The 17,489-nt window shown below is 40.8% G+C and overlaps 1 protein-coding gene across 3 annotated transcripts in view; it reads right to left on the reverse strand.

The window, feature by feature from the left end:
• The window catches only part of LOC136875903 (neurotrimin), a 964,285-nt gene that overhangs the window by 181,781 nt on the left and 765,015 nt on the right, over positions 1 to 17,489 (reverse strand). For all 3 annotated transcript variants that reach the window (XM_067149532.2, XM_067149526.2, XM_068228291.1), the window contains exon 3: positions 11,145 to 11,272. In XM_067149532.2, the coding sequence (XP_067005633.2) occupies positions 11,145 to 11,272 (128 nt within the window). The remainder of the gene's footprint in view (positions 1 to 11,144; positions 11,273 to 17,489) is intronic.

The following is a 17,489-nucleotide window of genomic DNA, read 5'->3' on the forward strand; positions in this document are numbered from 1 at the left end:
AGGGACATTGGCAAGCCTGATTTTACGGGATGTAAAGCGCAGTTTTCTTTCACAAGGTTTTTACTTCTCGGTATTGAAACTGTTCAATACCACGTTATTAGAGATTTCGGGAAACCTAGTAAAATATATATGCGTGGTTTTCCGCATCAATTTATGAAATATTTGAGTGTAAATAGCAATTATTTCCCTGTCCGGGACACGAATGACGCCGTGCGAGTTCCGAGGCAGGAGCTCTAATTACTCGTAAGGAGAGTGTGAAGCTCTGAGTAATGCGTGACCTTGGTATTACCCTCTCTATCGTGCAAGAGAGCTAGCGATATGACGCTAGACTTAAAAAGTTGCCTGTGTCAGAAGGCATGGTTAATTTACAGTGTTTCAACTTAAGAACTGTATATTGCCATCACTTCCCTGCCTATTTCCTGGATACTAACCCACAGATTTCGCTGGCTTACTGATAATAATAATAATGATAATTCGTCACAAGCCCAGAAAAACTACACTAAAGTGATCAGTGAACTCCGTATAATTTGTAGTATTTAATTACGTAAAAATATGATTTACTTCTCAACGTATTCTCAATGACGCCACTTGAGACAGCATCGCAATAACGAAGACCAGATGGCCTATGGGGGCGTTCTTAACGCAGAGCGGAGAGTTCGCACTACCCAAACCCAGCGCGCCTAAAAATCCAAAGGATGCATTTGTAATTACCATGAAGGCTGCGATCCGATCTGGATGAAAATAGTTCAGTAGATGGAGAGTGCAAAGAGCTACAAATTGAGTATCAATTCGACTATGGAAAATGACTATTAAGGGAGGAGCGTTCCCCCTCCATAGCGATATTCACTAGTCGACTATAGAGCGTGATTGAGCCACCACTTCCATTGTAGTTTTATGCAACCCACAATATTGATTCCGTCCTAAAAACATCTGCCCTGACGGTATGCTCAGGCAACACTACGGGATATCTTGGTATTTACCGTCTCGCCATAATAGGACGCCGTAATGTTATATTCGTATTAAACACTGGAAGACTTGCGTGTGCCTTCTAGATCATATGAACCTGACACGCCGGCGGAACTCTAAATTGATATTGCGACCGCAGTAAACTTGATACGTGCTATAAGCTGCGCAGTGTGCCATATGAAACCGTAGTATAGTTAGCAAAGGCGTGGAGGAGCGGGTTTGCATGTCAGGTGGGAGGTTTGAGTCCGGGGTGAAGATACACATTTTAAAAATATTTGTTTAATATGTACCGTACGTAATGTAAGTTCAATACTCGCTTTCATGCAAGTTGTGTGTGAATGAATGTGTTTGTGGCCCTAAGAAGGGTCGATTACTTAACAGGCCGGACACATACAGACCGGAAATAATGGGAACACAACTGTCCTGATAATGTTTTATCGCAGCAAATGCTCGATGTGATGACCGATTTTGTTTATGCATATTCGGGACCGGTGTACAACAGATCGTCTTGCGCGATGAAGCGTTCCAGGTGTAATTGCTCGGATGGCGTCGATGATGAGTTGACGGCTGGTCGGGGTTTTCCAGCGCTTGAGTGTAAACGACGTTCTTCAAATGTCCTCACATGAACAAATCTAAGGGCGTTAAATCCGGTGATCTGGCGGGTCAAGAAACATGGCCTCCTCGTCCTATTAATTTCCCTGGCAGTTCCTCGTTCAGATGGTTACGAACGGGTAAAGTCGAATGTGGTGGGGTTTCATACTTTTGCAGCCACATCATCGAACGATCATGCGAGGGCACATCCTCCAGCAGCAGTGGGAGTTCCTGACGCAGGAAGTGCAGGTAGCTGGGCCCTCCAATGGCCCTCATAAAAATAAGGTCCAATAAGCGTTCCCCCAAGATTCCTCACCAAACATTCACTCCCCATCGTACTTGATGGGCCGCCTGTCGGACCTAGTGAGGATTGTCCGGACTCCAGCAGTACACGTTGTGGCGATTGACGTTTCCATTATTGTGGAAGTGCGATTTGTCCGAGAACAAGACATGCGGTACTATGTTGCATCAATGTCCAGCCTGTCTAATAGCCACCGACAGAACTCCATTCGAGCTTATAAATCCCGCCCATGGAGCTCTTGGTGTAGCTCAAGATGATAGGAGTGGTGTTCATGCAGTATTCGCCAGACGGACGGCTGGCTGGTGTTCACCTGTCGTGCAATCGCCCTTGTACTGACGTGTGGATTATTACGAGCTGCCTCCAGAATGGCCTCTTCTGTTTCACACGGTGTAACGGGCCTATCGCGGACTGGCGGCTGGTCGGAAATCACGTCTGTTGTCCTTAGGCGTCTTTCAACACGGCGGAATGTCGTAGCTGCCGGGTGTCGCCTGTCGGGATACCGTTCCTGGTACAGACGTAGTGCCTCGCACGCGTTTTGTCTTGCTTCCCCATAAATGAGGAGTATGTCAACGTATTCCTCTGTGGAAAACATGCCGAAAGACAGCAAGGATTACAGTATATTCAGGCCCTAACCTGCGGAGTATTGGCAGGGCACAATATGAATAACAGCTTCATACTACTGTTTGAATGTGCAAACCGTGGGCCTGTGTTTATGTATTCAAAGATCATACCGATGCAGAAACATTTGAACGATGCATGATTCGAACCGCGGTGGCACATTCCGTCGATTGCTGGGCGAACGCCTGACCACAACCGCTACGCTACACTGCTGGAAACATGCTGGTAGTACGACGAGAGCAGAGTACAAGCGCCATCCGGTTCGGTGTTTAAGACATCAATTACTTCACTGTTACCTAGTTTTATCGATTGATTCCCCTCTTCATTACACCCGATCACGAGACACGACACATTAACATAGTTACATGGTAAAGGGGCGTTGCTACATGATTTCAAGGCGTCATATTTTGCGAACGGATGATATGCCATTTCTCTAGAGTTTAGAATCTTGTGAAAAATAAGCTCACTGAACATTGGTACCGTACAATATACTTGCAGGGGAATAGCACCCTTAAAACCATGTGCACATTAGTTGGGGTTCAGCAGACGATATTAGAATGGGTTGCTGAATCACACTGCATAAGGCGATTCCACCTTGCACATTTCATCTTATTCTATATTATAGTTCACATCACAGTGCAGACTAAGTGTTCCTTTCTACAGTCATTGTGTGATAGGGGTGTGTGATATATGAAGTACGGTGTTTAGTTCGCTCTTGTGATAAAGTGAATACAAGATATTATTGTGATATTCTACACAGGCTAAATAAATGATTTTCATTTAGCGACCGGGTCAAGCTATCTGTAATCGTCAGTGTGCAGTAAGACAGTGAGTACGGAGAGCTAAGGATCAGTGTGCTATACTTAGCCCGTTTGAAATTATCAGATGCTATAAACGCTAGTAAATAAATATAGTCATATTAACCAGGAATGAGTTATTGAAGAGTGACGCTCAGTTTAGGGATGGACAAAAGACCAACTGTTGCTATACGTAATGAACGGAGCGCGAGTGGCGATCTTCGGGGACATTAATAGCAAGCTTTGGTAGTCCTACTCGAGCCTATGAGTTGTCACTACCATTTATTACATTTATCTTACAGTCAAATAAACAGTACTTCAAATAACTTGACTCACAACTGTGCTCACGTGTATGTGTGAGTGCCTACAAATACCAGGTCGCGCCTATATGCCAGCGTTATCCCTGATTGGAAGAACAGCGTGGGATTTAAACGGCTTGGAGGTAGCAGTTTCCAGTACATCATGGAGTTAACGTGGAGCCTGATGAACCCAGGTCCTTCTACCAGCGAGTTGGAGGTCATGGATAATTAAATCCATATGGGTATCCCCACATGACAGAAGGTTACATATCGAAATGATGAGTATATTCCATCGATATCTTAGCATGAAAAACCGTCAGTGGTCACATTAATATGTCAATTTACATTTATAGATAAATTCAGGAGCATGCCTTCAGATTTCATGTATAGTGTTCAGATGGCGAGATGTACGTTCCTCAAAGGGGTACAGTTTTTTCAATTAGCTCTATTTTTCTTTTCGTCTGGGTGATTAGATGTTAATCACCAAAGTTATCCCCGGGAATATGCATGAAGTAGTGATTTCTGCCCTATAAGTTGTTACGTGTGTTTAGTGGAGCACTCGTGGATGGAGAGGATTTAAATATTTCGACTGACATCTATGTATTTCCGTTTTAAATCAGCTCCGATTATTAATTGTCAAGGTGTTTCACAAATTAAAAATAAAATCTTGCATGGTGAGATCTCTAGATCCTAACGGGTGGGTAGGATACAAGCATCTGCGCTCATATGGCCTTCACGTAAACCGCAGTAGTACGTATACGTTAGGAAATTTGTTTAGAAGGGTTATAGGCAGGTACATTCAGGGAAACGGGGTGGCCTAGGGAGCGGTGTCGAGGGAACAGGGAACTGTAAATCAAGTAGGGATGATATAAAATGTTAGTGCTCAACTGTAGAAGTATTGTAAAGAAAGGAATAGGATTAAGTAATTTAATAGATATTTACTTACCAGATATGGTAATAGGAGTGGAATCATGGCTGAGAAATGATATAATGGATGCAGAAATTTTCTCACAGAACTGGAGGGTGTATCGTACAGATAGGATAGGAATGGTGGGAAGGGGAGTATTCACTATGGTGAAAGAAGAATTTGTAAACTACGAAAAAGTTAAAGATGACAAACACGAAATTGTAGGGGTAAGGCTTATCTCTAAAGATAATAGGCAACTTGATGTCTTTGGAGTGTACAGACCAGGAAAAGGTAGTGCAGACGCTGATTCAGAATTGTTTGATGAGATAATCAGCTATGTGGGAAACGATAAGGAAAGGAACGTGATTGTAGCGGGTGATCTCAATTTCCCAAATGTCAATTGGGAAGGTAATGCGAACGACAGAAAGCATGGCCAAGAAATGGTAAATAAGTTAATATGGGAAGGGCATCTGATTCAGAAAGTGATGGAACCAACTAGAGGGGAGAATATTCTGGATGTGGTGTTGGTAAAACCAGATTATCTCTATAGAGAAACCGAAGTAATAGATGGTACTAGTGATCACGAAGCTGTTTTTGTGGTAGTCAGTAATAAATATGAAAGAAGGATGATATTAAAATCAGGACTGTTAGGCAGTACCATATGGCTGATAAAACAGGCATGAGGGAAATTTTAATAAGTAACTATGATCGGTGGAAAACGGTAAATAAAAATGTAATCAGACTCTGGGATGGGATTAAAGCAATTGTTGAGGCATGTGAAAGTAGGTTTGTACCTAAAGATCCACGATATTATAACAGAGAAGTAAAGAGACTAGGAAGGAGGTGCAGGTTGGAACGAAATAGAGGTGGCTGTGGGAGTAAGGAGAAAATGAAGGAACTTACTAGGAAATTGAATTTAGCAAAGATGTCAGCTAAGGATAACATGATGGCAGGCATAATCGACGGCCGTACAAATTTTAGTGAAAAATGGAAGAGTATGTATAGGTACTTTAAGTCAGAAACAGGTTCCAAGAAGGATATTCCAGAAATCATTAATGAACAAGGGGAGTGTGTTTGCGAGGATCTTCAAAAGGCAGAAGTATTCAGTCAGCAGTATGTAAAGATTGTTGGTTACAAGGATAATGTCCAGATAGAGGAGGTGACTAATACTAAAGAAGTATTAAAATTTACCTAAGGCAGAAATGACATTTACAGTAAGATACAAAAGTTCAAAACAAGAAAAGCAGCTGGAATTGATAAGGTTTCGGGGGATATAGTTAAGACAATGGGTTGGGAAATTGTACCATACCTGAAGTACTTATTCGATTATTGTGTGCACGAAGGAGCTATACCAGATAAATGGAGAGTCGCTATCGTACCCACCATGTATAAAGGAAAGGGTCATAGACATAAAGCTGAAAATAACAGGTCAATCAGTTTGACATGCATTGCATGTAAACTTTGGGAAAGCATTCTTTCTGATTATATAAGACATGTTTGCAAACTTAATAACTGGTTTGATAGAAGGCAGTTTGGGTTTAGAAAGTTATTCCACTGAAGTTCAACTTGTAGGATTCAGGAGGTCAAGTGGATTGGATTGAGATTGACCTGTCTAAAACATTTGAAAGTGTAGATCATGGGAGACTACTGGCAAAAATGAGTGCAATTGGGCTTGATAAAACAGTGACTGAATGGGTGGCTCTGTTTCTAGAAAATAGAACTCAGGGAATTAGAGTAGGCGAAGCTTTGTCTGTCCCTGTAATAATTAAGAGGGGAATTCTTCAAGGCAGTATTACTGGACCTTTATGTTTTCTTATATATATCAATGATATGTGTAAAGAAGTGGAATCAGAGGTAATGCTTTTTGCAGATGATATTATTCTGTACAGAGTAATAAATAAGTTACAAGATTGTGAGCAACTGCAACATGACCTCGATAATGTTGAGAGAGAGACAGTAGGCAACAGTATGTTCATAAACGGGGTTAAAAGTCAGGTTATGTGTTCCAAAAATAGGAAAAGTCCTCTCAGTTTCAATTACTGTGTCGATGGGGTGAATGTTCCATTTGGGGATCATTGTAAATACCTAGGTATTAATATAAGTAAAGATCTTCATTGGGGTAATCACATAAATATGATTTTAAATGGTACAGATCTCTGCTTATGGGTATGGGGGTATTTAGGAGTTGTAGTAAGGATGTAAGGGAGAGGGCATATAAGTCTCTGGTAAGACCCCAACTAGAGTATGGTTCCAGTGTATGGGACCCTCACCAGGATTACTTGATTCAAGAACTGGAAAAAATCCACAGAAAAGCAGCTTGATTTGTTCTCTGCGATTTCCGACAAAAGAGTAGTGGTACAAAAATGTCGCAAAGTTTGGGCTGGGAAGACTTGGGAGAAAGGAGACGATCTCCTCGACTAAGTGGTATGTTCCGAGCTGTCAGTGGAGAGATGGCGTGGAAGGACATCAGTAGACGAATAAGTTTGAGTGGTGTCTTTAAAAGTGGGAAAGATCACAACATGAAGATAAAGTTGGAATTCAAGCGGAAAAATTGGGGCATTCTTTTATAGGAAGAGGAGTCAGGGATTGGAATATCTTACCAAGGGAGATGTTCAATAAATTTCCAATTTCTTTGCAATCACTTAAGAAAAAGCTAGGAAAACAACAGATAGGGAATTTGCCACCTGGGTGAGTGCCCTAAATGCGTATCAGTAGTGATTGATCCACCCTTAGTTTACGGATGCTGATAAGTGAAAGAGGAAAACGACGACTCGAAGTGCGAACCAATGATCCAGAAAGATACGCGAGTGTGTGAAATGTTATACTGTAATTCTCTGTCGGTAAGGCTCATCTTAACATATTCTGGAAGGTATTGCTTAGTGTGGATATTAAGTTCATGTGTTTTAAATTGAGGGCGATTGAGAAAAGATGTGAAGATATGCAGGACATGAGAAATAATTATAATAATGTAAGCCAGAGTGTAATTCACTGAGGCATTGGAAAAAATTAATGATATGTGAATAATGCCGATGGAGGGTAGTATGCCTGAAAAACTTGCGGTAGCTGAATAATTAATAGTTTATTCCGGATGGAACTGTGCACCACTGCTCATCTGTTTTAGCCAGGCTGCGTTTCCTTAGGCGAGTGATTCATTGCCTTAGACGTGAGGGATGAAGGGGAGATGAAGCTCCAGACCTCTCACTTGTTTGTTTCTTAAGGGCTTTGTCCCCAAGCATGTGGTGCTTCTGACCTGCACAGGTAGTCTTGCCCATTTCAAAACACACCTGGGGGCCGATGACCTTCGATTTTAGGCCCCTTTAAACAACAAGCATCATCATCATCATCATCATCATCATCAAAACACACCGGTACGAAGTCCTTCGATCGATACCAGGAGACCTCCGTGTGATCTTAGATTCTGGGGAGCAGTGGAGTGTATTTGTTGTCTTCTTTACGGGGAAATGATCCGTCATATTATGCATTTTATTGTTTGTGCTTTGTGTAATTGTATGATGATTCATTCTGGCATTACAGGCTTACGAGCGTTGTAATCTCCGCATTGTAAATATTAGTAATAAGTTTGTTACTCAGGAGAGACACGTATATTTAGTAGCTTGGTATTGTGTAATGTGATATTAATAGGAACTTTTAATGACAGGTGACGGCGGGATTTTCATGATTTGGAAATTTATTGATTTAATCAAGAATGTATCCATCCGATACTTCCAAAATCCACGACTCAAGAAACGAAAACATTTGAGATGCTACCGTCTTCATGTAATTTATGTGCTCATTCACAATACAATGGATACCGAAATTATATCATTATTGAAGTAAAAGGGAAAGGTCCCTAATATATGACACTGTATTTGTAATATATGCAATGTTGTGTGATTTCGGCTTCGGAACATCAGAATGCAATTCAAGAGTGTATAATGAACTCGTAAATACATTAAATGATATTACCCATACGACAGGTTAAGTGTAGTAGGTCTTAAAAACTGCCATGCAGGCAATCATTTTGCATCTCAAGTTTATATAAAAGTTCTCCCTTATGATCTCTGAGTAAATAAAATTGTGTTTTGAATTTGGTAAAAATCCGTTCTTATCATTTCTTAGATTAATGTATTCCTCTTACTAAAGTGCCCTACTTTCAAGATATTTATGTTACATGCCCACTTTATTTTCACCGGACAGAACCATGACCCATGTGCTCTCGAGCGTAGCCGTTGCTCTAAATGAAATTAGGGAGGATGGGACTTCGATAGGCGGGTTTGATTCTCCGAAGTTCTTCATCCATACGATCTCCATCCGTGACATATTTGTGAAGCAGGATTTATGCTTAGTACTCTGTCCGTGCCCGTGACAGGTACAGTATGTAGCTTAAACACTCTATCAGTATCCAGAGATGTAGTGATTTAAATAATATTCTAATTCGTGAACAGGTAGAGTTCAACTTATTATTTGATACAATCTGACTGGACAACCATATTTTATATACTCTGTACTTTATATACGAGGGAAAGGAATTCTCTTCCAGACAAAAATTCGCCTCAAAAAACATATACCAATTCAACGAGCGATTAACCGTTGGTACTACGATGTAGTAGTAGTAGTAGTAGTAGTAGTAATAGTAGTGTGACTCAGTCGACGGAGTGTTCGTCTTCTGTGCCTAGATATGTCGGATGGTATTTGAAGATCCCCTCTACGCGAAGGCATTTTCATTTCGAGAACCCTTTTAATAGGGTGAAATACTATTTGGACTCAATTGTAAGTCGGTATTGTAGTGTTAATAATTTGCAAATTTTGTACAATTTGTAAAATTGTACCAAAATTTGTGGCACAAGTTCACATTTTTCTATATGATATGTTGCTCTTTATTTCGCCTTTGATGAACTAAGGAAGCAAGATAGCCGATGTACTTTTTCCCTAGTTGACATTAGACGATGTGTAATGAAAGAAATATTTTCTGAGATACGAGCCTTCAAAATGGACTATAAAAATTTTTGCTTCACGTCCAGGTGCGCTAATCATCTCGAAAATAATCTTCAACAATTTCCAAGGTTTGATGTTAAAAATTAAATTCCACTTTCTGGAAAGTTTAAATTCCCCAAAAGTATTAGTCATCACTTTAGAAAACAAGTTTCTCATTTGGTGAAAAAATGCTTCCGCTTGCGTGCTTACGCTCTATTTATTAAGAGCTCTACATTCAAATCATCAACCCGGACTCCTCGGAAAATTTTGGAAATTTTTGTTTTCATAGGAATCTTGCGGTTGTTAGAGTGTCTGGTACGAAGTTGTAAATGTATAGTGCGCTTAGAAGTTTCTCGTTAATTCATGTCAATATTCAGTTTATACCCATCTCAGTGTTGCCAGATCCTCCAACATTTCGTAAGATACTCTGATTTTTAGAATATTCCAGAAAATATGAAATTAGGTGGAAATCCTCCGATTTTAACGTCCATAATTTATAGACACAAGATACTAGACAAAAGTATTTTACACGGCTGTACATCAATACAATATTATGTGTTTAATGCTGATATATAACCTTGAGAATGAGTTCTTTAACTTGCCAATGGTTTCTCTCAGATATAACCACTCTCAAGTGACAGCCGACTGAACCTGGATACCAATATAATTAATATAATATAATCAATATAATGGATATCAATATAATTCCTAGGACAGATGAAGAGTAAAATCACCGGGCGAGTTGGCCGTGCGCGTAGAGGCGCTCGACGGTGAGCTCGCATCCGGGAGATAGGGGGTTCGAATCCCACTGTCGGCAGTCCTGAAGATGGTTTTCCGTGGTTTCCCATTTTCACACCAGGAAAATGCTGGGACCGTACCTTAAATAAGGCCACGGCCGCTTCCTTCCAACTCCCAGGCCTTTCCTTTCCCATCGTTGCCATAAAACCTATCTGTGTCGGTGCGACGTAAAGCCCCTAGCAAAAAAAAAAAGAAGAGTAAAATCCTGTAAGATTTTGAAATCGGTAAGATCTTTCTACGTCTGATGTCATCTTTGTGGGCATGACGAAAGAGGAAGGAGAGAGGGGCGATCACCTAGATGTTAGGCCCATTTAAACAACAATTATCGTCATCGTAAGGAAGATAAAGATCCTCAAATGAAATAATTTTTTATTGAATGATATTCTTTTACAGCATCGTCTCAGTTATTTGTTTGCATGTTACCCAGTTCTATCACTCAATACTAATTGTACGATCAATTAATGTTCAGTGAAATTATAAATTTGACATGTCTATGAACGTCTTCTGACATTTTGAATAAATTTTCCGAAATTTTCAAGCACTATCTTCGGAAATATTACTTTTATACCTGACAACAATGACGTTACCTTTCATCGCTTCACTTGGATTTCCATTCATACAGACGATTAATATTTATCGGAATGAAAAGTTAAACTACTGAAATGTTAGATCAGATTAACATCATGCATGACCGTTGGCCTATGGTTTTCTCACGGAGGAAGATTTTTTGACAAGGAATGTACCTACAGGCACACAGATATTGACTGTCTGAGTAATATTTTAGTTTAATTAGCTTAATCCATTGGGAGGAGGACAATAAAAGGAGGATTACTTCTAACATTATAATTTGAACACGTTCACTAATATTAAACAGCGAGATGGGATCTACTCACTGCATCGTTATGGTTCCAGAAAATGTAGGCGGGCGGTTCTGGACTGTAGAGGACCACACATGTCAAGTTAATGGTACTTCCCCGGTCGATGTAGAGGTCAGGCCCGCCTATGATATCCGTGGTGGGCTCTGAAACATAAAATATTACGAGTAAGGACAGAGCCTAATACGTAGAAGAATACGGAGTAAACAAGATATCAGCCGACCACTCCAAAAAGAACACAACACAACTGCACAGTACATAGATACAGATTTCACCAAATTCAGGATTTCAGGGATACCTTTGTTTTAAAACATTCCTATTCTCCTATTTACAAGTGCCTAAAGTCTGGGTGTAAAACCCTAACTTCAACAGACCATCAGTACGCTCACAAACATAGTAAGTATTAGCTGTCGAGCTGGCTACGATTAGCGAACCATGCAGCTGTAAGCTTGGATTCGGAAGATCGTGAATCGAACTCTATGGTTGCAGGCAGGAAAATTACTTACCATGGTTTCCAATTTTGATATGAAATGTCATTCAATTGGGTTCGGGAGTCTTCAGTGAAAAATCATGTGACGCTTTTCATTTAACAAAAAGTGATGATAAATGATTATGCATTACGTATAGGCGAACGGTTTGCATATTATTTTATAATGGAAGAACGAATGGACTAAAACATGGTCATGTTATTTGTTGTAATTTATATGACGTCAAAGCAAGATAAACGCCAGGTAATGTATGTTCCTGGCGGTCGAAAGTCAGTTACCGTGCGGTGTAGCGTGACGTGGAGATGCCGCATCAATGACGAGTGAGATATCATTCGGTTTGTCTTGACGAGATCTATGAGAACATGCCAGATGTAACTGAAAACGAAATATTGTGATTGAAAAATGAAGAGTTTTGGTATAGTTTGAAAAAAGGTCAAATTATTTGACTAATAGCCAGGTAAAAGCCTGTAAAAACGAACGTGTAAGGAAGAGAACTAGACTCAATGGGGACTGAACAAGAGCAACTACACCTGCAGACCGGTAATGTGCTAACAGCCTCACAGAGCACACAATTGTGCCCTAACAAGGCACCAATTTGTTTACTGAAGTCGCACAGTAGCGATGAAAATGATAATCAATTTTTCGATTTATCGGAAAAAGAGTACCTGAGAAATTGAAAGAGGTTCAAGAGACGCTTTATCCATGAATGACTGGTTTTAGAAGAAAACGTATTTTAGAGCCACCACATAAACAACATGATAGCCAAGCTAGCAGTCTAACTGATGGAGTGTGCTGAGATCGTCACTAGTTTATCACTAACATAGCATTCTTTCCGTACTTCTTCCTCGTCCTCGCGTTTTCTTCAAGTTAAAAAGCGAATGATAATGTTGCTTAACTCTTACATCGTAATCTATGCCACATCCTCACAGATGTCTCTTGATGCCTTCACCCACTTTTCACATTCCCTCCAAAATATACTAGTGGAAAAAGAAAATAAGAACTGAATATTTAAGTTTTAAGACTCAACTAGCAGAACGCACACGCCATTGATAGGTTGGTTCTTTACAATATCACTTAATCTTCTTGATTGTGGGGCAACGATCGTCAGTTCATGTGGAAATCAAACATCAATTATCTAATTAGAAAACACTCAATTCCGAATTAGATCACGTTAGGACGTTAATGACGTAAAGACAGGTAAGTTTCCGCAATAGACTTGGCATTTACACTTCGTAGTCGTCGAGGGTAGTTCCAAAATTCCCCGTTACAAGCTTAGAGACATATGGAAAGAACAATTTAGCTTTTCTAGCGAGCTCTTCGTATAGTAGGAAATGTGTAAGAAATATGATATATGGAATGAATTCACAAAAGGCAGACAAATATTGGATTTTCATTTTTTGCGGACGCCTTAGTAGGAAATAATTATTGTTGTTTTCAAAACGGTACGCTTTAATTTGTCTTTTTTTGTTAAAGGAATTGAAACTGGTTATTTAATACCAGTTGCGAAAAAGAACCAAATATAATAAGTTAAAAGTGCTCCAACCCAAACGTACTTTATTATGTAAGCCTTAACGAAGTCGTTTTCATTGTTAATTAGACGATATTTTGAACTGTAGCTTGACTATCAGGTGTTTATGTGGTGGCTCTAAAATTGGTTTTTTTCTAAAATAGTCATTCATGGATAAGGCGTCTCTTGAACCTCTTTCATTTTCTCAAGTTCTCTTTTCATCGATAAATAGATGATCGTTTTCGTCGCTACTGTGCGACTTCAGTAAACAAATTGGTGCCTTGTTAGGGCACAATTGTGTGCTTTGTGAGGCTGTTAGCACATTACCGCTTTCTGGAACGAGGTGCGAGCTGTAGCCGACCAGCATCAAGTGTTCACTCCCTTAAAACTCGCTCGTCCTTTACCCGTAATAAGAGAAAATATTAATATTGATGGTGGTTGTAACGAGCCTCTCTTATGAAGATTGATAACGTAAGCTGCCGCCAGCTGCTGCAGCTCACCTGCACTTTTCCCCAGTAACTCGGGGTGCAGAGAGCCGCCAGTTGGTGAAAAAAATACAGTAATGGCGAAGTTTACAGTTTTATTCACAACAGTTATACCTTTCGCTACTTCCTCCTCGTCCTCACGTTTTCTTCACGTTCAAGAAATGAATGATAATAATGCTTAAGGTATCGATCCCTACTCAATGATACATCCTCTCAGATGTCTCTTGAATCCGTCATCCACTCTTCACATTCCCTCCAAAATTATACTAGTCACACATAATATAAATACTATAATTACACGCTCAATCGTTTGTACGAAGTAATACTTATATACATAGTAACCAGTAATCAAGAGTTTACGGAAAACTCAAGCGAGGTTCGTTAGAGTGCTGACGTGAAGGACAAGCGACGAGCAAGGAGCTACGTGGCGGAGCACAACAGCTTCTGTGCTCCATCCTCTGTCTTGTAAAGGTGGCCATGCACGAGCGCTATTTCCTTAAGTTTCGGCCTGAACAGTCCGAGCTTTGAGGAATTCTCCAACGTGTGTAGTGGTGTCTTTGAGGCTGCAGTGGGTGGGTAGAGACCCAAAAATCCCGAACAAAAATCAATTATTTTTCCGTCTTGAGGCCGGAGTTATCCAGTTTCTTGCTGCGTGTATGCAGCCAAGAATCTCAATGTTGCAATGAGTATTTCGTGGGAGAAGGGCGCGCATGGTAAGGATGGCTTCCTTCATTAACGTATCTTCGTTAGCGATAAAAAAGGTGACCAATGAAAGAAGGTGTAAATATGTATCGTGGTCTAACCTCAAGTGCTTGTGGAAATCTTTCGGGAAGACCTCCAGTTCAGTAATTAGATTATTGTGGGAATACAAGCTTCTCTTCAAAATTCGCACCTTGCTGCATTCACCTCTTCTGCGCCTTTTCCTGCGAAAGCAGTCCCATGTAATCTCAAAAAAGACAGCCTCTAGAATATCGTCCATTGAGGCAATGATGAAAACAAAAGGCAAAACCACGAGAACAACCAAAAATCACTACCAGTCTAGTGTGTTGTACTAGAGATGAACCTAGAGAAAATCCCCAAGGTCTTATTTGAGGATTTCCGTGAGAAAATCCTCTCCGTGTGTGGGCGAGGGTTCGGTAAAGGAAATCCACAAGGAAATCGCGGAGGCTTTTTCCTTGAGGATTTCCTGTACGTGTATGGCCATCTTAAGGCTCGGTCGTTAGTAGAGCTCTGTACTTGTGCGGATGAGACACGTGACTTACTTGACGCGCTGAATGATTGTGATTTTAAAGTTAATTATATAGGGCCTATCATGAAGTAGATCGTTGACCAACGAGTGCTTATTGCTGACATCGAGCTTTTTTTTAAAGATTTGCATTGTATAGTAGTTCTATACCATCAAAACTTTATGTCTGCTGCTATGATACAAGGTAAAAAAAGGGAAATTGTTTCCTTTCCTTTATTTCCTGTATTCTTATGAAAAAGGGCCGGGCCCGTGGTGTAGTGGTAGCGTGCCTGGCTCTTACCCGGAGGCCCCGGGTTCGATTCCCAGCCAGGTCAGGGATTTTTACCTGTACCTGAGGGCTGGTTCGAGGTCCACTCAGCCTACGTGATTAGAATTGAGGAACTATCTGACGGTGAGATAGCGGTCCCGGTCTAAAAAGACAAGAATAACGGCCGAGATGATTCGTCGTGCTGACCACACGACACCTCGTAATCTGCAGGCCTTCGGGCTGAGCAGCGGTCGCTTAGTAGGCCAAGGCCCTTCAAGGGCTGTAGTGCCATGGGGTTTTGTTGGTTTGGTTATGATGAAGGACCTCTTTTATAATGAAGAGAAAAGTGGGAAGGAATGGTAAGTTTCTCGGGGAAGCCTGTCCTTCCCACCAGCTCGTTCGAGTTTGCCGTAAACTCTTGTTTGGTGGCCACGGTATACTGAATTTGAAAATAGAGTCAAATATAATTTTATTGCTCCATATACACTCTACCACCAATGCAGACCACAATGTTGACATGGAAATGCTCGTAGAATTGACTATGAACATTCAGCGTAGAAGCGTTCCATGCACACTCCTTCTGGTAGTGAAGTTGGACGTGGCGAAGAATAGGCCAGACGGTGTCTGACAGACGATCAATGCGGGGCAGATCTGGTAACTGTGCTGCCAAATGATATGGGAATGTGCATTGTCCTATTGGAATAACATATCTGCACCAGAAACAGTACAACAAGTTTGACGTTATCCGATGTTCACTGTACAATCACGAGAGGCTGACAGGCGTTGCAGGTTGTGGGACTCAATTGGGCATTGATGAGCGTATCGTTGCCGTATAATACAGGTGGTGTCGATTTCATCCATGTTGCAGACACAGACGAGATTCATTACAAGACAAGATCTGATCCCATCACCCAGCACAACACTTCACCATTTGTCCCTCTAGACGCTCCTTTCTAGATTGTACAGTGGTGAGACTTGAATAGTATTATACAGTCCGTATTGGTACATGTGGTCGTCAGTGACTGTCAAACAGACGGTTACCAATCCCATCTGACACATCTGACCTGACCTTTAATCTGTTCCAAACTCACTGATCGATTCGCTATGGCAACTCATATAATTTGATGATACTGGCCATCACCTGTATATTGCTAACCAAAGTGAAGCATACGGGGATGTGCACTTTTAATCAACATTACTGACCTGGAGCCACCTCTAATCCAACGTAAAACTCTCGAGTGTGTCCATACTATCCTGCATTTCAACGTCGCCTGAGAATGCCACAACTTACGACACAGCCTTGAAGTATAGCACTTATGGCGCTGGAAACTACAGTTTTCTTGCTCTGCACGAGTATAACTTCTGAATAGCCTCAGATATTCGATGGACATTCTGAATTCCCAATTCTATCAGAGACTGGTGCTCTTGATTATCTCATATGGTGGTATCTAGTAGAGCTAAGTGTAGATATGATCTTTTCCACTTTCTTCCTTCAAGGTATTTGTGTACCTATATGATTAGCTAGTCGGCTTGAACCCAGGGCATTCGGTCAACATTTGAAAGTAGCGTGGTAGTTGTTGTGCTGTAATTTCACTGGCAAATAAATGAATCTATTCTATAGCAAAATTCTAACCATTTCTTCAATGTGGGATTGTAGGTGGGGGGTGGTAAACCACTGAGTTTCCATATCTTATTATGTGTCACGTCAACTTTATCCTTCGGATCTGACTAACGTTTCCTCTTACGTTTCCTCTTCATAACAAGCTGGTTCTATATTTCTTCCTTAGTATTTCAGTTTTTGTTTAACAACACTTGTCAGAGACTTTAAATTCATTTTCTTTCGTACCTGATATATCTCATGTTTCATAATATCGATACCATGCCACGCTCTTTGAAAGCACTTTCAAGGAAGTCTTTATTACAGATATATTTTTGTAACGTACAAATAAGAACTTTCTAGCTGGAATTTATACCTGACATACCACATATGTGGTTTCGTATCCCCGTCAGGAAGTCGTAAAATTTAAGAAACGAGATTTCCACTTCCGGAGGTGCACATGGCCCTGAGGTTCACTAAGCCTACACCAAAAATGAGTACCAGGTTCATTCCTTGGGGCAAAGGCGGCCGGGCGTAGAGCTAACCAATCTACCCCATAGTGTGCCGAGATTACGAATGGTGGAAGCCTTTACCTTCCACCACTTCCAGGGCCTTCATGGCCTGTACAGAGATGACTTTGCTTTGCTTTGTACCACAAATGTTCATTTAATACCCTACTGGAAAATTCACTTACTTCCTCGAGGGTTAAATTTGCTGATCTAATATTCTTAAATTGCTGGTTGCATGGTGTAGGGGTAGCGTGACTGCCTCTTAGCTGGAGGCCCCGAGTTCG

Source organism: Anabrus simplex, chromosome 1, assembly GCF_040414725.1.
Source record: "Anabrus simplex isolate iqAnaSimp1 chromosome 1, ASM4041472v1, whole genome shotgun sequence".
NCBI lineage: Eukaryota > Metazoa > Arthropoda > Insecta > Orthoptera > Tettigoniidae > Anabrus > Anabrus simplex.